The sequence below is a fragment of the Arvicanthis niloticus genome, chromosome 21 (genome assembly GCF_011762505.2).
Source record: "Arvicanthis niloticus isolate mArvNil1 chromosome 21, mArvNil1.pat.X, whole genome shotgun sequence".
Taxonomy (NCBI): domain Eukaryota; kingdom Metazoa; phylum Chordata; class Mammalia; order Rodentia; family Muridae; genus Arvicanthis; species Arvicanthis niloticus.
Genome location: NC_047678.1, coordinates 24311106 through 24332699, shown reverse-complemented (window position 1 = coordinate 24332699; position 21594 = coordinate 24311106). Strand labels below are relative to the sequence as shown.

General features: G+C 42.9%; 1 protein-coding gene across 1 annotated transcript in view; it reads right to left on the bottom strand.

The window, feature by feature from the left end:
* Positions 1 to 21594, bottom strand: part of Acad11 (acyl-CoA dehydrogenase family member 11) — a 60886-nt gene that overhangs the window by 31687 nt on the left and 7605 nt on the right. The window contains exons 2-12 of the mRNA XM_034484343.2: positions 20721 to 20820; positions 18646 to 18771; positions 18104 to 18265; positions 16012 to 16176; positions 14085 to 14226; positions 13644 to 13765; positions 12497 to 12603; positions 10857 to 10983; positions 5200 to 5277; positions 3689 to 3827; positions 278 to 385 (exon numbers count right to left, since the gene is read on the bottom strand). Of these exons, the coding sequence (XP_034340234.1) occupies positions 278 to 385; positions 3689 to 3827; positions 5200 to 5277; positions 10857 to 10983; positions 12497 to 12603; positions 13644 to 13765; positions 14085 to 14226; positions 16012 to 16176; positions 18104 to 18265; positions 18646 to 18771; positions 20721 to 20820 (1376 nt within the window). The remainder of the gene's footprint in view (positions 1 to 277; positions 386 to 3688; positions 3828 to 5199; positions 5278 to 10856; positions 10984 to 12496; positions 12604 to 13643; positions 13766 to 14084; positions 14227 to 16011; positions 16177 to 18103; positions 18266 to 18645; positions 18772 to 20720; positions 20821 to 21594) is intronic.

The window sequence follows — 21594 nt, the reverse complement described above, 5'->3', positions numbered from 1 at the left end:
GGCAGAGCAGTTGTAGAAACAATGTCATTTAAAAGATATCCCCCAACTGCTGATGCTGAAGTGAGCTACCAGAATACACCTGGAACCCTCCCAAAGGAGAGGAGTGTTTATCCTGGCCGTGTAAGGATGCCAGCATTCCAAACCAGACTCAGAATAAACACATTTCTGGCTGTGGGCAAAGTTGGCTACAGCCGGCCTACCTCCTACACTGCTTCAGTCCATCATCCACATTCACCCTGATGGTGATGAGAGGAGACAGGCCGTGACTTGTTCGTACCTGTCATACAGAAGACAGAGGTGATATCTCCACGCAGGAGAGGCTCCAGCCACTGCTTCTTCTGCTGCTCGCTGCCATACAGGTGCAGTACCTCCATGTTGCCTGTGTCTACAAGTGAGAACAAAGTGTTTGACCTTTGACACTACTGGTCCTAAATCCACATTTATGAAGAGAATGCAGACAATATCTTTTAGGATAAAGTGTTTGTTGATGAAAATATTCTGAAATGCACATTACATACAACATTTAATGGTGGCTTGCTGTATTACATGGCATTCGGTTCATAGTTCTTTAAGTTTTTCTGAATCTTGGATGCTTGCTCAGTTCATCCCATTGGCTTCACAGAAGTCTAACTCAATTAGGAATGAAGGAGCCATTCCTGGCTTAAATTCTGCCTGCTATGCTGTGTCCCTCGTGCTGTTGAGGAACTGACACTTCATACTGAGCCTCCAGATCCGAAGTGTCTACTCTGTTCCTCAGGCACACACGTCGGGCCAGGCCACTGTGAAAGTCTGTTAACTGTGGGTATGTAAACTAACTGCTTATGAGCTATGTTTTCTGCAAGAACCTCTACTTACCCACTCTGAGAAACCTCCTTGCCCTGAAATGCAGCAACTCTCATTTATCTTTCATAGCTTCGTTTGTTTGATTGTTTGTTTGTTTGTTTCTGACAGGGTTTCTCTGTGTAGCCCTGGCTGTCCTGGAACTTGCTCTGTGGGCCAGGATGGCCTTGAGCTCAGAACTCAGGGATCGATTTCCCAGCTTGAGTGTTCAGTTCGTTTCTGAGGCAGGTTTTCTCAGCCAAGCCCTGGCTGGCATCAAACGCCTGCTTCTGCCTCATTAGTGCTGGGATTGCAGGCATGTGCTCTAAGATAAATCTTAACTGGTACACCCATTCCTCTGTGAAAGACAGCAGCCCTGCCTTGTAGGGCAGCAGAAACCCTGGAGGGTCCACTCCATCCACTCCAGTCTTAAGGGGTGCTGCCTAGTACACCACACACTCTCCCTCACGGCAGAGTAATCAACAGAGTGGATTATCTACTTTCTTTGCTTGTTTGAAATTCAGTTATAGTTTGACTTGTTATAGGTCAAACAAAATAAAAAATTGAAAGTTTTCAAAATTAAGCTGGGAGCAATTTCTCATTTGAGGATGGTTGCTCAAATGCTGGTGAAAACTGACAATTATAAATCAAGCAAGATATATTGGCAAGTGCTAAAGAGACTGCTTGGGAGCTAAGGGTACCTCCTGCTCTTGCAGAAGATCTAGTTTAGTGCCCACCAGGGATATCAGGCGGCTCAGGATAGCCTGTAACTGCAGCTCCAGGAATCCGACTTCCTTTTCAGGATACTTGCATACACATAGGCATGTACAAACATAGATAACATTTTTTTTTTTAATTTTAAAACCATCCTTTAAAAAAGGATGTTCAGATACTAATACTGAATCAAGAGGAACAGAATTCCTAGTAGATCAATATAAACCTAACATTGTTTTTAAGTGAGGGAGAAAAGAAGTCCTCAATTATAATCAACAGAGTGGATTATCTGCTTTCTTTGCTTGTTTGAAATTCAGTGTTACTTGTTATAGTTCAAACAAAATAAAAAATTGAAACTTTCCAAAATTAGGCTGGGAGCAATGGCACACACTGGTAATCCTAGCATTTGGATGGAGGGGTAGGATGGAGGCAGAAGGGTCAGGAGTTCAAGGTTATTCTTGGCTACATATTAAATATGAGGACAGCCTGGGCTACATGAGATCTTCCTTAAAAGAAAAAGAATATGAAGTTATCAGTTTTACTCTGAGAGATTTGACAATTTTTTTATTTATTGTTTGGGGAAAAGTCTATTTAAAAAAAATCAGCTGAAAGGCCCTAAATTATTGTAGCGACAGGTTTAGAAATTAAAATAGCTATTTCAGCACTCTAATATACAACATTGTACGGATTTTTGGAGGGAAGACACAGAAAGACAAACTGGAAGGGTGTGTGTGTTTTCTAAGCTTGGGCAACTAAGTAGAAGTCAATCATCCACACTGGCCATAACTCCCTGTTAGTCTGCCTGGCAAACACCCCAGCACCCAGCATCTCAGGCCTCTGCAACAGCTCTAACTCACAAGGAGACTCCTCGTTTCTTGGTTTTCCTCAGCTTTCTGCTTAAGAGAGTTGCTTAGTCATTTCTTAGTCAAAAACTAATTTTGAATTGTCAACAATCTGTGGTATTATTTAAGCAGAACAACTAACAGACTTGTGACATTTCAATCTTAGGAAACCCCCAAGAGTGTCTGGTGACAAGTGACTTTACAAATGAAGTGGAAAGACCACAGCAGGGCTGCAAGCAAGCTTCTGGCAGCCAAACTTGGCACATTATGCATGGCCATGACTGAGCCACAACTCTACTTGGTAGAGAATGCCTAACATACTCTAAAAACAAAACAAAACTAATACATTAGGTCTAGAAAAACATGTGAATGTCAAATGTAAGGGAAGGTACTTTCGTGAGACTTGTGTTAGCTAAATATAAACAGAGAACTATTTATCCATGTACCTACAAACCCATGTGTGCAACTATACATGCTACATATTGGGTCACAACATAAGGCATGTCTTATAAGGAAGAGTAGGGAAAAAAGCTTTGAACTTCAGGATTACCAGTTCATTTCCTTTTATATAAAATCACATAGCATGTGCAGTGTGTCATGACAGCACGGTAGGTTTGGGGTAAGATCTTCAGACACTGAGGACACGTTTCTCTTACCATAGCTACAGCGCAGGGCGGCAGTGACTTGAGAAACTAGTGCAGATAGAAGGGAGACCGTGCCAGGAACAAGCACTATCAGAAGCCTATCATCTAACCTGAATTTTACACACAAGGCAGTCAGTTTAACGTGAGCCACTTTGCTAAACCTGGACTCCTCTTGAGATCCACTCCACTTGCATACCCCACTTCTGTCTGCTCTACGTGGTTCCAACTCTTCTTCAGGGCCATACAATAAAAGTCAGCCTTGGGTCCCTTGAGCAGTGCATTACAGGAGATCCTGCCAATTGAGTTTACAGTGTTCTGGAAACATGTCTTCGAGCCCCTGACAGAAACAAAGGCAGCCTCCTGGGAAAAAGCTTCACACAATGGAGAGACTGGAAGATTTAACTAGCTGTAGGAATACCCAACCCCAACCAGGAAGTGGGCGTTTACATAACCAGTCCTCTTGGTGGCTACTTCTGTCTACTGGCAGTCTTAACATAATGACCCTGATTCAAAGAACAGCCCACAGGGAACCTCAAGTCCACTTGTATGTTGCATTTGGAGTAGCTGTAAAATTATGCCCAAATTTGTACTCTGTATAGGAAAAACTTCATTATAAGAAAGAGATTTTAAACCCTGTTCAAAGTATTAAAGAAAACTCCGTGTACTAACCTGGTGCTTGGCAGTTAAAAACATCTGGAGCGAAAAAGCATTTTCCTGTCTCTTCAGCAATCAAGGCGTAGTCCACCTGGCTGAGACCGCTCACAGCTGGCAAGAACAAGTTCCACAGGCCCTCTGCTTTGGCCATTTCCTGTCAAAGGGATGGACAAGTGATCAAAATTTACCAAACAAAAGTAGCTTATTTTAAAGTTATTGGTGGCAATGCTTTGTGAAATTTAAAAGTATTTATGGAGTTATTTCATTGTATCGTATTCTGTGTTAAATCAAGGGGTTAGCAACTCATTGAAAGTCAGTAGCTGCTTAATAATCAAGGAAATTAAGCCTTGCTTTCCAGGCTCCCTCAGATGTGGCTCTACAACCAAATCTGCACACTTCAATGCTTCTCATTCACACAGGATGGTTACAAACCACCACCCCCCACCCCACACACATTTGAGTATAAATCTTACATGTATTGCGGGTAAGATTTGAAAATGTGGCATGTGACCTGACACCACACTGCACAAATGTCCTGCTTGGCCTTGCTCCTTCCTGGACAAACCCAGGGCCTTGCATGCACAATAGGCGAGCCCTTCCACTAAGTCAGAGCTCAGTCTCCATGTTTGCACAGCCTGCTCTGGCTTCAGTTCACTTCACAGATGGTCAGCAAGGAGCAGCATAGAGACTATTGCATCAGAGCCACATTCAGGATGCCAGGTAGCCCAGGTTTGATTCTCTTCTCCCTTCCCCTCCCCTCCACTTCTCTTTCACTCTCCCCTCCCTTCTCTCCCTTCCCTCCCCTCCCTTCCCTTTCCTTCCCTCCCTTCCTTTCCTTCCCCTCTCTCCTTCCCTTCCTTCCTTCCTTCCTTCCTTTTTCCCCCCACTTCCTTCCTTTCTATCTAAAAAGGAACTCATACTGCAGTTCTGGCTCACTATGTAGTCCAGGCTAGCCTCTAACTTGCAGCATTCCTCCACCTTCAGCCTCAGCTTCCTTCCCAAGTGCTAGCTGAATTACAGGTGTGAGCCACCACAAACAAATAAGATTTTAAAAAACCCAGATTTAAAACAAACAAACAAACAAACAAACAAACTTTAAGAAAGGTATTTCTGATGGCCAAGCATGGTGGTACATGCCTTTAATCCCAGTACTTGGGAGACTGAGACAGGTGGGTCTCTTTGAGTTTGAGGCCAGCCTGGTCTACAAAGCAAGTTACAGGACAGCCAGGGCTACACAGAGAAACCCTGTCTAGAAAAACAAGAGACAAAAAAACCAACAGACACGAAAGTTATTCCTGGAGCATGAGGTACCATGCCTATCCATGAGGTACCATGCCTATCATCCAGGCTCTTGGGCAGCAGAGGCAGGATTGCCACAGCTGAATCCAGTCTTCTCAATTTATCAAAACCATGTGGAAAAGGAAAAATTTATTATCATTGTAGCTCTCCTTTACCTACATGACAATGATGATAATTAAGGTCTCCCAAACACGCAGCTCCCCATGTTGAGTGCCTTCTGGTCTTACCTTTAGTTTTTCGATCACTAAGGGGTGCCCCCATTTTTCTGCCGTGTTTCCACTGTGAGCATAGTATTCAGCTACTTCCTTAAGACAGTAAAGGGGAAATGATTAGGCCAAGTTAATACAAAGTAACAATGTCATGAGTACCGTGTGTGTGTGGTGTGTGTATGTGTGTGTGTGTGTGTGTGTGTGTGTGTGTGTGTGTGTGTGTGTGTTGAGGGGGAGCTGGAACTCATAATTCTGTATCAGCTGCCTAAGGGCTGGGATTACAGGTGTGTGCCACCATCCTGGTTAGTAATGTTTCTTTTTAATAATAGGTGCAGAATAACAAAAATTCTAAATGTTTGCTCATCAAAAATCATTCTGCCTTGATATCAGACAGTAATAGTAATAGTCTTATTCCCAAGGTTTACGTGTGCTGCCTCCAGCAACAAGGTACACAGTGGGCATAGAGACCCTTCAACCAAAAAGGCTAGGTGAAATGTTACCAACTGAAGATATATTAAGTAATCCACAGTTGTTCTTGTAGAGAGCAACAAAACAGCTTCATCCCTCAGACAGGCGGGAGGATGGGAGCTAAAGTTTGTTCTCTGGGCTGTGGAGGCTGACCTAGGCCTTGGTTCTCAATGGGCCACAACAGCAGGACCCAGGCGATAAGGCCAGGGGCTGGACAGAACATACAGAACTTTGATTCCATCAAAGCCAGGAGTCTTGAACTGTAAAACCCAAGGAAGACACAAATAGTACAGAGAAACTCAGGAAAAAAAAAAAAAATCTGCACCTTTGGAGGCACACCATGGGGAGAAAGCCCCCACACTGCTCTCAGTTTGCAATGAAATAGAAGAAAGAAATGCCAGGCCCTGAAACTTGCCTTCACCCACGCCCGGGATCCAAATGCCAGACCTGTGCAAGCCCTCAAGCCTCAAACTCAAATTAAGTTTACAATGTTCTGCCAGCAGCAGCCTCAAGCAGCTGACAGGAACAAAACCAGCCCTTCTGGAGGAAAGAGCTTCGTACAAAACCTCATGCAACTCCTTCGTGGGGAAAAAAATTCAACCCAACCCACAGTCCATCCTGAAAAATCCCTAATCACTGCAGGAAACCAGCCACCACAAGGCAAGACTCAGCAAAACAGTCGTTTCCTTCCAATCACCGATATTGCTCACATTCGCAGCATACCATAGTTGTGGTGAGCAGATTCCAAGAAGAAAGGAATTACAAGCTCGACAATGGGCTACTAAGACCAACAAAACAAACTGGAAAAGCAACCGAAGGACACGAAAGCCTTTGATGAAGCTGAAGGTTACCGCGCGGTTCTCAAAGGCTGATGGGACCGGAAGCCCCCGACTCCTGGGCAGGAGGCACTGGGGACCGATGGAGCAGGTACGCACCTACCATACTGGGCCTCTCTTCTTTAAGAGCTCTCCAGGCATTTCTCACACTCTCCAAAGTTAGATAATCCCAGACTATGGAGAACTGAACAACAGGGCAGGGAAATCTAAAGAAATTATATGCACAGAAACGAGAGAAGAAAAGTATGACTGAAAAAGGATATAATGGAGCATGGAGCCTGAGTGCCGACTTCCACGGCAACAATGAAGTTAGAGATCAATGGGAGAGGACAGTGAGATGGCTCAGAAGGGAAAGGTGCGTGCTGCCAAGTCTGGCGACCAAAGTTCGATCCCTAGGACTTGAATTCAATATGCATAAAATTCCGCAAACAAATGAACAAATGTAATTACGATGTTAAAAAGAAATGGAAGGGTGAATATTTTCAACTACTGAGAGAAAGTAATTAACAACCTGAAATTCATATCCCAAACTGTTGGCTGCTGCTGCTAGTGATCTTAGCACTCTCGAAGCTGAGGCAGGAGGATCATGAGTTTGAGGTCAGACTGAGCTAATTAGGGAGACCCTACCTCAAAACATAACACTGAATATTAAAGAATTAGGGTGACAAACTAAAAGTATCATCAATAGGCAAGGCACTAACTACTTATCCCCTCAAAAAAACCAAAGCAAAACAAAAACCAGCCAACCAGACGACAGCAACAAAAGCTCCCACAGACTATTAGCAAAGGAACATGACTCCAAGAGAAACATGTGAACTGCAAGAATAAATGATAAAGTGACAGCAAAGTGGGGAGTCTAAATTACACTATTAAGATCAAACAGTAACCTCTGCTTTGTACAACTGAGAGAGGACATACAATAAAAATACTGGATGATCGTTCTATGACAGTTTAGAGATATAAATACAACATCTCTGTGTCAACTACTTTCTCTACACTTCAGCTAAGAGAATTATGGGGTTAAAGGTCATGGGTACTGTCAAAACTTTTTGTGTGTATCATCAAGTTATTGTAGATTATTCTCCCAAACTACACTGCTCTTGGCAATGGGCAACCATGTTCCTCTTGGGGTAGGAAGGCTTGTCTGGAGTCCAGGGCTGCACAAGGCAGAGGCCTGCACTTTCAAAGGCTCCAGGATGGAGATTCTTGTCACATCTGACAGGAAGTCAGTTAAATCGGAAGGCTTCCTGTTTGGGGTTGCATATTATGTCTGTTCCTAGGGTGGCCATAAAAAGTCAGTGCTATTGTGCTTAGTAATAAATATATTATGGAAGATGTTTATGATGTCCTCATTCTGACTACCTCTTTATGACACTAGAGTTCTGAGAAATCAAAGTATACCTGCGTTTACCTGCCCCAGGAGGGTGGCTTCATCTTAAGCCATGCTTAAGAGATAGGAGAAATACATAATCATTCCTTTAATGAACTACTATACTTTTCCTTCCAAGAATTAACTGCCCCTAGCCCAGATCCCTGTGAGCTGAGCGACCTGGGAGTTCAGCTTGGTCTGCCCATCTTTTTGACTCAACTTTCTCCGTTCCTTCACTTTGGATGCTGGCCTGAACCTGGGCACACTTTTTCTGGCACATTATGTTTCCTTACCCTTCTCTCTATGGCCTCTCTCCCTGCCATGTGGTGTTTGATGCCATCGGGACTTTAATTATGCCTTAAGTGTTATGGCACGGCTATTCTCCCCTCTGAGTCTGAGCAGCTGCTGAGACTTAGAACTTGACTGCCATGGGGGGCTTTCCTTTTTAGGTCTAATAACATTGCCCCAAGCTTCCATTTGAGTCCACTTCTTAAAGTCTTTTAATAATGAGACTACAAACTCCACAAAAGTCCCCGAATTTACCCATATCATCTGGTGACCATGAAGAGAACTCTGGTAATGTCATCCCTATGACCCCCATGTGTGTGTGTCCCCTACACTGTGCTGCTTTTTCTGATCCACACTGCAGTGCTAGTGTTCTTCACTGGTTTTCAAAAAGAACTGGTATAGTGCAGCTTCAGAGATGGGTTATGTGTTCATTTTAGGCTACTTGGGGAGTTTCAAAAGCTCATAGAAATAGCCCTGAATACCTTTTTTTTCTCATTATGGAAAATACATAAAAATACAAACAAAAAGCCACCAAGAATTTTAGTAGCCAAAGATACACGATGTTAAATGCTGCTGTCGTACATGACACAATATTATTTTCTAGACATACCCATTTTAGTTTGGCACCTCGGTTGTAATAACATTGAAAAGAATTTCATGTTTTCCCTCTTTTATTTCGAGAAAAGCTATTTGCTTCTCTGCAAATCATTCCAGATTATGCCCCACAGCTGGGGATTAGCTGTTCCAATCAATCGTGTACAGGATAAAACTACACAGGTTGTTACAAGTACTTGAGTGAAGACATAGTGCACACTATCAGATTGGGAACATAGATTTAAAAGCTCTGTCAACACAAAGTGGCTTTCCTTACCGAACAAGCTTGGATGACCTTCACTTTACAGTCTGTCTGGGTTTTGTTTGTTTTTACGTTTACTGAGTTCTTTGCACATATTTTAATAGCTGGATGACAGTGGGTTCAGAGGCACCACAACCTTACTATGACCCCTCCTTTCCCTGCTGCGGTGTCAGCTGCAGGAACACTTGGTCACATTTACAGATGAAAGAGAGAAGCCCTTTCTTCTCTCTGCCAATTTAGGCTTGTCCTTAACCATGGGCTGGTTGCAGGCACGGGCATGTGGCAGACAGGCTTTGATTTAGTGTGAGTACATACAAATTAGATGAACTGATAGGTTCTCCACCTGAAACTCCACCAAGCAGACAAAAAGTCGAACAATACAAGGTGTGCTCTAGCTCACTCACGGTCACGGAGCCTGGCTTCCATGAAACAAGTGTTCTGTTGTTGTCAAGTGCTGTGATAGCCTTCTGTCTGGGACAGATACAGCTGCCGTGTGTGGTTGAAAGGGAGCAGCCCAAGAAGCTGGACAGTTCTTCTAGCACCTTGACTCCTCTCTGTCCCTTGCTCTCTGTATCACCCAATCACCTATTTCACCATTGTGGAAAAAACCCACTTTCCTCTCAAAGTTCTTTGAAAATGCAACATCCTCTGTGATGGACTGTTCTTTGTATGATCCACTCTTTCTTTCAAATCTACTTTGCACTGGCTTTTCTGATGGGCTCCTTGTCTGCTCTCGATAATTTTCATGTCCTAAAATTTATATAAATAAAATTGATTTTATTTATATCTTCAATATGGTGAATTTAGACTACCATATCGAATTAAAAGTGCTGTTTTCCCCTTTTGATTCTCAAAAGTTTAATTTTGAACTCAAAATTGGACACACACTAGCTAGGGCATAACTGCTACTATGTGTCAATGGAGAGGTAACAATTTTAAGAATTAATACTTGAGTATTTTTGAAGAAACTATATCCCTCTCTATGCTAAAGGCTCTTATCAAGATATTTACCAATACGACATCTAGTCCTGTAACTCAATGACACTAACGACCCTGTAAATGCATCTCACTTCTGAAACATCGTTGAGAGAATCTTGGCCTTTTTGAGTTCTTCATTTGACTCTAGTCTAGTTCGAGACCCTCAGAATTGCAGGTAGTTACAACGAGATTTGCAGTAGGTGTAGCCAGACTTAGTTATGTTGCAGAAGAAAAGACTGAGACCACACAAACTACCCAGCACAAGGCCGCCAACCTCTGCCAGGCGCCGACTGACTGGAACCAAGCCTTTCCAACAGCCTCACACACACACCCTGTCAAAAGTGCATCTTCTTCCTTTTCTTCACCTGCCTTTCCCCAGGGGCGCACACTCTGTCTGTCTTGTTCTCCTTTTCAGCTGCTCTTCAGGTGTCCAGTCTGTCTTAAGGCAGCCAGGACATGATTCTTTACTGGATGAATGTTTTCTCACTACAGCCCATGAACTTCAATGTAACCCCTTATAGTGACAGCTTAAGAGGGAAAGAAAGGGTAGCATCTATGTGGCTTGAAACGACAGGCCAAAGTTCACGGCCATGTCTATTTGGGGAGATTGCAGTTCTCAAATTCTCAAAGTATCCATGTTTAGAGTAACAAAAGCTGAAGGTCACCACTTCTGCCTTAGCAGAAGGCAACTGGATGTAATGTTTCACTCCAGTCTATTTGGGCCTCACTGCTCGGTTCCTTTCCCTCGATTTGCAACCATAGATGTGCCTATCCTCCAGGCACAATTTAGGTCTAAATGTCTGTGAGGCTGGGGACTGAGGGAAGTGGGAGGCTGAAGGCCAGGAAAGAAGTACTGGCCGATGGTCCTTGAACACACTACCTTTTCAGCAGGAAAGACGTGCTGTTTCATGAACTGCTTCACCCTAGTGAGAACTTCCTGGCCTCTCCTGCTCTGGGCAAACAGCTGACCTTTAGTGTCAGCCTGTGGTGGTGTAGTTCTGAGAGTTCTGGGAAAAAGAAAAAAAAAGAAGGTTACAAAGGTGTCTGAAGTCATTATTATATATTTCTTAAAATAAGGCAGGATCTCCTGAGCTATCCAAAAATACCCTTAGGAGGGGTTGCCTTATCTGGGAGGCTTGGGCTGACTGCTCAATTCTGCTTTGTTAGCCCTCAGCAGGGAGCAAACTCCGAGCCTTGCAAAGACCAGGCAACTGCTCTACTGCTGAGCTAGGACTTAAGTTCCATGGACGATTTTCGATTTTCGTTTTTTTTTTTTTTTTATAGCATGGAGCAAATGTAGAATTGCTTTGTTCTGATCACTAAGCTTGAATGCTCAAAGAGCTACTTGGGAAAACCCAAGCCTCACACGGCCTCACACAGTGAGTGAGCTTCAGTGCCAGCCGCTGTCACAACCACCAAAGAACAAGAAAGGCGTGCACAAATCTGGACCAGCATTCTTCACACATGTTTCCCAGATGCCACTGCAGGGTATTTTAAAGAGGACTCTAAAAAGCTAATAAGAAACACAATGAAGCCCTTGTTCTGTTGGAAAAATCACACAGAGCCTTCTAGAAATGAGTTTTAAAAAAACAATTATCCTGGTGCTGGAGAGATGGCTCAGCAGTTAAGAGCAGAGACTATTCCAGATTCCAGAGGTCCTGAATTCAATTCCCGGCAACCACATGGTGGCTCACAACCATCTGTAATGGGATCTGATGTCCTCTTCTGGTGTGTCTGAAGACAGTGACAGTGTACTCACATACATAAAATAAATAAATCTTTAAAAAGCTGGGCAGTGGTGGCGCATGCCTTTAATCCCAGCACTTGGGAGGCAGAGGCAGGCGGATTTCTGAGTTCGAGGCCAGCCTGGTCTACAGAGTGAGTTCCAGGACAGCCAGGACTACACAGAGAAACTCTGTCTCGAAAAACCAAAAAAAAAAAAAAAAAAGAATCTTCCAAAAAAAGATTCTTCCAAAAAAAAAAAAAAGAAACCACGTTTACTTATATATTAAAAGGTTATACATTCAAGTTGGCAAAGAATACATTTAATCATAAATATGGGCATTTTCTTTTCATTTTAAGTCATTATCTTTTTTTTAAGATTTATTTTTATTTATTTTATGTGTCCAAGTATGCTGTAGCTGTCTTGAGACACACCAGAAGAGGGCATCAGACCCCATTACAGATGGTTGTGAGCCACCATGTGGTTGCTGGGAATTGAACTCAGGACCTCTAGAAGAGCAGTCAGTGCTCTTAACTGCTGAGCCATCTCTCCAGCCCAGTCAACATCTTTTTAGGTATATAGTGATTTACTAGAAAACTATCCTGAATAGCAATATCAGTCCTACACTGGGCAGAGATATAAGTTCCCATTTTCTTAAAGTTTTAAGTGTTCCATACCCAGTGACTATTTAAGTGAAGGGTGAAGACCCCAGGCTGTCTCCTGACTCTCTGGGATCATATGAGACCAAGCTAATTGAGGCAGTAATTTGAATTACCCAGAGAAAATGTTTTCCTTACCTTTTTGAGAGCTGCAACCCAGTTTCTGCCAGAGGTTGCACAGTATTGGCAGTCATAAAGCTATCCTCAGATGAGTTATTTCCCATGAGGTATCTACTGTAGACTCCCTGCAAGTAAATTAACATGGGACAATTAAAGTTCATTGAGAATGGTCCCTCGGCTTCCAATTAGTCTTTCCAGTTTGTGATCCATGTGGGGAACTGAACTCACAGACTCCAAAGATGTCAGTCAGAGCATGGAGGCCGAGAGCTTACGTGCAGAGGACACTGTATGGCTCTGAGTTAGAGTCACACTCATATCACGTAGTTGTGACACTCTAATCCAGGCAGAAGCGTAACCAATGACTCAAGCCAAACTTGAAAATGAGCCTCTGCCTAAAACAAGGCAACCTGCAGGCAGCAACGCCTGTACTGACCACTGTTTCCCTTTACAGCCATCAAGCACCAAGAAGGCCATGAGATGTCCTTTACTGTTCAATATCATGTGTGATTCCTCGTTTGGGTAAAACTGTGTCCTTTGAGCAGTGTGACCCGAACGGCAATCAGCTCTTCCACACTCTCTACTTCTGTGCTTCCAGCCTAACCCACCCTCTTCTCGAATGTCTGCTCATCTTCATCGACAGTTTGACTGGCTTTGGAATCATCATGGGAACACGCTTCTGGGTGTGTTCATGTGTACATTTCGGGAAAGAGTTAACAGGGGTGGGAAGACCTATGCTGGATGAATTTAGGTGGCACCATGCCCTGGGTGGCTCCCAAACTAAACAAAGGAAGGAGACTTTTCCATCTTCAACAGAGAAGGATTTTAGCCTTTTTTTTTTTTTTTTTTTTTTTTTTTTGTTGTTGTTGTTGTTTTTTTTTTTTTTTTTTTGACAGGAGCACTGTGGTCTTCCCCACCACCTGCTTCTCCCTACTTTCCTACCACCATCACATCTTCTCTCACTGACCTTCTCTGTACAAAAGAGTCATGTTGATATGCAAATTTTCTTCCCACTATGTCTTTTGTTGTTGTAAATTCTAAATTTACACATTACTTATATCTGACTTGACTTTTGGTAGGAGTACAGAGCCTAAACAGTGGCTTAAACCAGAAAACATAGCTCACAGCAGATCAGAAAGAAATGGTGAAACTTGCTTAAAATAATTACCTGTGCTATTCCAGCCAATTTAAAAAACGAGAGGGCCATAAAGAAATTCCAGTTAGGGAGATTAGGATCAATTCCCCTGCGGTGGCAGTATATTGAAATCAGTTCTTCCATCAATGGTATTCCTAGATAAACACCACACAGAATACACCTTAATAAGAATGCCACAGAGAACATTTCAAATGACATAATATAGCAAGAAGATACAATGTGGCATGCAGTACAAAGAGTCAGTATTGAGTCAGTATTGATTCCCCAAGTAATAGTATATGCAAAAAATTGTTATTGTCACAGATTATAAAAAGTGAGACGCTAAGTTCAGAAAACCAGTAAGATGAATTAGGAACATTTTTAAGGAACAAAAGCTTCATAAAACTGCAAGCCACTTATGTCTTTCAGCTCTGCCGATAATAAAGAGGATTGTATATGACTTCTCTTCTGTACCTGTGTTCTCTTGAATGTGAGAGCCTCGGTTTATCATGGGCAGTGTCCTGGGCCAAAAGTAAAACAAGGAAAGATGGGCTAAGTCTGACAAAGGATGGCCGAAGGTCGAGAGCTCCCAGTCCAACACGGCTATAACCCGACACTGCAACAAGATGCACACACGACACATTAGACTCAAAACAAACTGAATAAGCAAGCAGAGGGCACAGTAATTCAACACTCACATTTCCATTAAAATGCGACATGACGTCACAGTCTGTAATCGTTGCCCATGGCAGAGCATCTCATTTATGAAAACCAACCAGCATCAGCTGTCTGGAGCCAAGGCCTCTGGTTCTACTGCTGGCTGATAATCCCCCTGCACTCTGCCCTGACATCTCTGCTCACTAACAGATGCAAACACAGCTCTGACTTCGTCTGGAGGAACTGTGCTAAAGAAGAAGGTCTAATGATTAATTATATTTTAAGAATTAATGTAAAAGCAAGAGTTTGCTCTGGTGATGAATATATATGTGTGTGTATACATATATATATATTATAGATATACCATTACATATTACATATGTATATTACAATTCCATATTACAGCAATAATATTTTATAGTAAGTTATATAATCAGGAGAGATCCTTTCAAGTTGTCTTCCGACACACACACACACACACACACACACACACACACACACACACACACGATTTGAGTCAGGGTATTCCAAGCTTCCATGCACCTTTGTTTTTCACTTCTTTGATTCTTTGGAAAAACTTAGAATATTATTGTAGAATTGTAGGTTATTATGGACTCTGAATCACACAGATCTAGATTCAAAACAGAGCCTGGGTTACAGAGTAAATGATAGTGTCTCAAAAAAAAAAAAAAAGGGAAAGAAAGGGCTGGGAAACATAGGTCATTGGTAAAGTATTTGCTGGGCTCTAGGTTCAGTCCATAGGCACTGGGAAAGAAGATCTTATCTGATTAAGATATGAAGTTATACCCATGGAGCCTGAAGAAAAGGGGAAATCAAATCTGAAATCTCAAAGGAGGCAGAAAGGGCTGTCAGAGCCTGGGCCTGGCAGGCACTCACAGAAGCTAAGATTGATGCAGAGGAAAGAAGCAGAAGGGAAAGGCAAGGAGAGGAACTGAAGTAAGGTGGGCATCAGCCATGGACCGGCCTGTTTAGTTAAGACCTAAGTTGAGGAATTCGGAGGACAGGCTCTCTTGGGACCTCTCTATATTACCTTTCCATATTTTTAAATGTACTTTCATTTATGTATATGTGTGCTTTGCCTGCATCACACACATGTACTGCCTGAAGAAGCCAGAAGGGGTCTCTGGTGCTGGAGAGCAGCCAATGTTAACTGCTGAGCCATCTCTCCACCCTGGGGGTTTCATGGGTTTCACGTTAGTCCACTCGGGGCCATTCCTTCTTTGCCTCCTTGTATAGGTTGTTTGGATGGTATGTTGGCATGCGGGTCTAAGATTGCTCTCTTGCTGTTTGTTGGTTATCTTTTCTCTCCATCTGTGTTTTATGCTCATTGGGGAAGACATGAATGTTTCTGAGTGCAGAGTTGCTCACAACTGAATGCTTGTTGACGTGAATTCTGCCAGCCATGTTATTCCATGAAGCTGGCATTTTAAGTAGTAGATTGAAGTCCTCTTAAACAAGAGTGGCACACAGCAACCTCCAAGTTCTGCTTAAATGATGACTGAGTTACTGCTTAAGATTAGGACCAGTCCCGAGGCAGACAGAGTCTGCCATATAATCTGTAGGACTCATTTCCAGAGGCTTTAAGTTGGAGACAGTCTGAGCTGTGGGGAGGAACAGACTGATCTGGGCTCCTTCAGGACAGTGGGGGAGTGGGGGTCATCTGTTTCCTTACAGAGTCTCAGGTCAGACCTAGACAATGTGTCAGAAACATGGCTCGCGGTACCTCTTTGGGGTGGAAAACTATGTTATCCAGCTTGAAGTCTCCGTGAATCAGGCACTCTTCATTGTCATTATCTGGCAGGTTCTTCATTAGCCACGTGGAGAGCTGGTCCATGGCAGGGATGTTCTGATGGGCTGAAGCCTGGTACTGCTTTGTCCAGGTGGACACCTGGAAAGTGATAGAAGTACAGATAGAATGTTCCAGAGTCAGTGACTCTAAGACCAGTTCATCTGTGCCCAAGTCCACCTGGCTCCTGAATGCTTAACAAAACAGTGCTCACAGGAAACTCCCAGCAGCCGGAAACCCCAAACATTCAAGTTTCTGTTCCAGCTTGCTCCATTTCACCTACGTAGGTTTCTATCGGACAAGAAGTAAAAATGCTGGCATACATGTCAAGAAAGGTCTTTACTCAGTAGCTACTTCACAGAAGAAAGAAATGCATTCAAACAACTGCCAACATAGATAATTTCGCACACATGTACACATATCACATGCATAATTAGATAATCTCTCTCTCATACACACACACACACACACACACACACACACACACACACACACCCCACAAGCAGATGATTTCTCCCTGAAAGGGGGGCAATGAAGGCTATAAAGAGCGTTTCCCATTTAACAGCTTTTCCCTCACCCACAGAGTATTTTAAATGTACCAATAAGAGTACAGCAGACCTTATACTGCTCTTAGAATTAGAAGCAGACAAACTCCTTCTATTCTCAGAGTCCTCTTACAAATGAGACTACATTATTCAGCTGTTCAACTCCCTCCTTTGCCCAATGTCTGTCTGCTCAATTTAGTACAACAGAACAAAGATCTTCGACACTGGGGTCTTACTGGCTGGAATTTATATAACGTCTAGGAACTTACTTGTGTATTATTGGGTCAGTATAAACCTCAAATTACTCATCTGTAAAATGAGGATAATATCTATGTCTTGTGAGTTCTCCAGAGATTTTAAAATGAGGCAGTCTACAGCTCACTTAGCATCCAACACAGCACACAGTGAATACTCTACTCCCTCATAACTTTGCATCCTGTTCTCAAAGGACGTACTTATCATGGGATGCAGCCCATGAGTGCCTGGCCTCACTTGCATTTGGTTGCCAGGGTCACCAGGGTCACCATCTCATTCTTAATGCTCTGCGTAAGTTCCTTTCCACATCCAAGCACAGGTATGCCAATGCCCATGCGCTGGACATACAGCTCTTGCAATGAGCACTGAACAATTTACTAATAGGTAGTCAACTCAGGGAAATAGACCACTTCCCAGCTTCATGTGTATGAGACGCATGAATGGGTCTCTTAAACATAACCACAAGTTTCTTTTGGGCAGGAACATATTTCTGATTTCTTAATATTTAAAAATGTATCTCACAAGCATTAAACTGATAAAAGCTTAATAGATTTTTGCTTAGTACAACCTGGAAAGAGGAAACTGAGAAAAAAAAAGTCTACCGGTAAACTAAGTGAAAAGCAGAAAAGGAAGCTTTTTATAAACAGAAGTTATCTAAAAAATAAAGTTAGTGGGAGGGGAGATGGCTCAGTCAGTAAAGGGCTTGCTGGGCAAGCATGGGGGCCTAAGCATGGTCCCCAGAACCCACATGAAGAGAAAGGAAGGAAGGAAGGAAGGAAGGAAGGAAGGAAGGAAGGAAGGAAGGAAGGAAAGAAGGAAGGAAGGGAGAAAGAAGAGAAGACAAAGAAAGCCAGCCAGGCATGGTGGTACATGCTTGGAATTCTAATACTGAGGAGTAGAGGCAGGAGGAGCTCTCAAGCTCGATGGCCACCCAGACTGGCCTAATCAGAAAGCATAAGGTCAACCAATGAGGTGCCTTCCTAAAAAATAAGGTGGATGGCTCCTGAATATGAATAAAACTTGAGGCTAATTTCTGGTCTTCATTCCACAACCATGGGCCATACTTGTGTCCCTGCATACACAGGTTCATCCACTCAAAACACACACACACACACACACACACACACACACACACACACACACACACAATAACAGGGTTTACTTTGAATAGTCAGTCACAGTGCATTATTTCTGAGACCATGCAGTACTTTTTACCGTAGACGGCTTACCTGCCTTTTGCAGTACCCAGCTCCTGTACCGTATTTGCCCAGCTCCAGTGAGTGTACATCCAGAGAATGTAGCCATGCCAGGGTTTCTACCACAGACACATATATGGCTGCACGTTCTGCTGGACTGACTCCAGGAATGGAAAAGTCACGAAAGATCCGACCCTGTCAAAGTGATTACAACGGCCAGTTTTTAAATATCTGACAGACAAAATCAGCAGTCTACAGAGCATGTTAGATATAGTCTTGTCTGTGAAATGTATATGTGGATACATTCCAAAGGCAAAATTCAAGGACATGCCAGGGTGAACCTGAAGGCTTTAAACTGCTTATAACTCATCTTCAAATTAAAAACAATTTGAATTTGCTTTTAATGGTATGTTCTTTCTATATAGAACAGTGCCCCCACACACCCCCATAAGAACATACATGCCCATCTTCCTCTTTGGCTACAATTGTTGGTAGCTCTTTACTGCCACCTAGAGGAGTGTTTAAGAACAAGTTAGTGATATAAAAGCAACAACCAAGTAAGATTGTTACCTTACCTGCACTCTTTCCATAAGATAAAATTCCGTTCCGATGATGGAGGCATCGCTGCAGTACAGCAGAGGCTTGGGAACAGGAAATCCAACAGAAAACAAGGCTTTCTGGACCTTGAATTCTCTGTCAATCTAGATAGGATTATTAAAATCCAGAAACAGAGAAATTTAATAACTACATGTGAGCTAACCTTAACTACATGTGTCAATAAATAACCCAGTGCTGACAGTAACGATTCCCTTAACAGGAAGCTTGTTCAGCCATTATAATTACAAAGTAGGCCCTCTATAAAGCATGATAATTTAACTGGGGTAAAAGGATGGGCATTTGCATGAGGCTTAATACTGGCTCTTGTAGCAGGAAGGCAACAGTCTGGCCATATTTCACAGGTTTTGTTAAAGGGCATTTCTGTGTTTTCAGCAGTTCCTTGCTTATTGGCTTCACCTCTCCCTTTGTAGTTTTTAGGAGGCTTAGGATTGAGTTCCTCTAGTCAGACACAGGAGCTGGAGAAGGCAGGTAATGGTTGTGGGAAGGGAAAAATCTCCCGTTCCTTCTGATCATCATGGGAGAGCAAACTTCCAAAGAAGGGCCATGAAGACCCTTGTGTGTGTCTGCTCTGTTTTGGGGACCCAGATAACTCTGAGGGAAACCAGGTACCCAGAAGTTGATATTAAATCTGGGGCTCAAGTAAGAGAAAAGGAAAACGTATATCCTTGGGCAGGAATATGAGCAGACCCAGAAAGCACCCATGGGTGTGGCTTACAGCAGAGCTGTAATATGGGTGAGCAAGGACGATTCATGCATGTGGGAAAGGCTACTCCAGACTGGGACAAAGGTTTCCCCAGAGAGGAAAACAGATTGCTCAGCTCGAGTTCAAGGAGTAATGCAGTCATGGACCAGGGAAGTAATTAACCCAAAGTGACAACAGTCCATAGTACCAAGGGCTATTGAAAGAGATGTGGCAGAAAATGAGAGGGGGTGGCAGGGAGTCGGGGACAAAAGGGTTAGGGAATTACAAACACAGAGACAGCAAAACTCGATGCTGTTTTTTTAAAACAGCCTTGGGGGAAGCTGAGGAAGTTCAGACAAGGTATTCTCCATCCACGGAGCTGTACTTAGCCTAAGAGCACGATGTGTTCTGCTGTGTTCTACTGGGACATAGTCAGGAGAAGACTCAAAGAGGATTGCTTCTGAGGTAGACATTTCTAGGCAGGATGGGGGTGGGAGTTTGCCTTCAGTCATGCCATGCTGACATTAACAAAAGTTACCCAACTTCTTTTTTTTTTTAAGCATCTAAATTACTTCATGTTTTCAAGGGTATGATGGAGCCGCGAGAATGAGCATCTGTGTTCTCCTGTTACTACAATATCAAACCCACCCACAGTGGTCTTTCCCAGTGAATGACTAGAAAGTACAGGATTCCAGTACCACTCACATATGCAGAGAGTACTTAGGACATTTTGCAGGACTTAGATTTTTGTCCCCTCCTGCTCTCTAACTAGCTTGAGATAATTCCTGGTTTCACAACCAGGAAAATTTAGTTTAAAAATTGATTGGTAAATTGTTTGTTTTTATGAGGTATGGCATGATAACTTGGCTTATATATTTAGTGGGTAGTGAGCAGCTCAAAATAATTAGAAAACTTAATTTGTAACAGACATCTTTTATAACTTCCCCTGATGATTCTAAATCTTAAAGTCTACTGTATTAATGACTGCTCAAGTCTTTCTTTTTTTAACCCCCTCAATGATTATAAGATGCCCTAGTTAAAATAACTCATCAAGTAAAGATCATCATTATAGATAATATTCTTGATTTGCAGAAAAGAAGGCGTCTAGATATGAGTAGCAGTGAACGTAGCCACAGGGAACAGTGAAGCCCACTAGGATGACAGTTTAAACACAGCTTTCAACCACAGATTCTTTTTAAAACAAAAGAATGCACAATTCAAGCGAACATTCCATTTAGAGTGAGGCGAGCTTGCATCAGTCAGTAACCGGGAGGAGGCCTTCAAACGCAGTTCTTGTGGTTTTTAGAGGCAGTTACTTGTGATCAGAGAAAGGCTCATTTCTTGCCATACCTTATGTGCTTTGGGAAGGAGAGAGCCGGGTGGTTTCTTCCTGAGAACATATGTTTGAGATCCTTTCTGGAGAAAAAAGGTTGGGTTCGACTGTCCTGATCTTGAAAAACAAAGGTTTTAAAGGTCAATTATAAACATGATTTCCTGAAATCATACTGAAATCTCAGAAAACACAGCAACCCAAAATAAATGTATCTCAACGCTGGGCTGACCACAGGGTACTGACAGCAGCTTGGGCAGGCTGCCACTAGCAGCTCAATTCCATCTTCTGGATTGCAGATCATTCTTGTTTTTTCAGGTTCTTTGTTCTATAATCTTCCCTTGCATAATTTCTTAAGCACTTCTAGCTGCATACAAACATCCAGTCATTCCTGAAGTCTTTTCAAGCCTCTCTTCACTTCAGAAGCTGCAATTCTCTTCCTTGTAGTCTGTTGTAAACCCATTTCCCTCCATCCAGCAAGCTTTCCTTCCGGACTTTCCACTATGTTGCCCTTTCAAGGCCACTGGCACAAACCAGGACACACGACACATGTCTGCCTCTGGGTACTCCTTCTCAAACTCCTTTGTAACTCTTGTAACTCTTCAACTTAACACTGGGCTGTTGTGGCTGGATTTCCAAACCACCATTTTATTTAGAGATTCATTCTCTCTCTCTCTCTCTCTCTCTCTCTCTCTCTCTCTCTCTCTCTCTCTCTCTCTCTCTCCCTCTCTCTCTCTTTCTCTCTCTCTCCATAGATTTTATATAATATATATGAGGCTCTATCTACACGCACACCTGCATGCCAGAAGAGGGCATCAGATCCCATTATAGATAGTTGTGAGCCACCATGTGGTTGCTGGGACTTGAAAAGCAGTCAGTGTTCTTAACCACTGA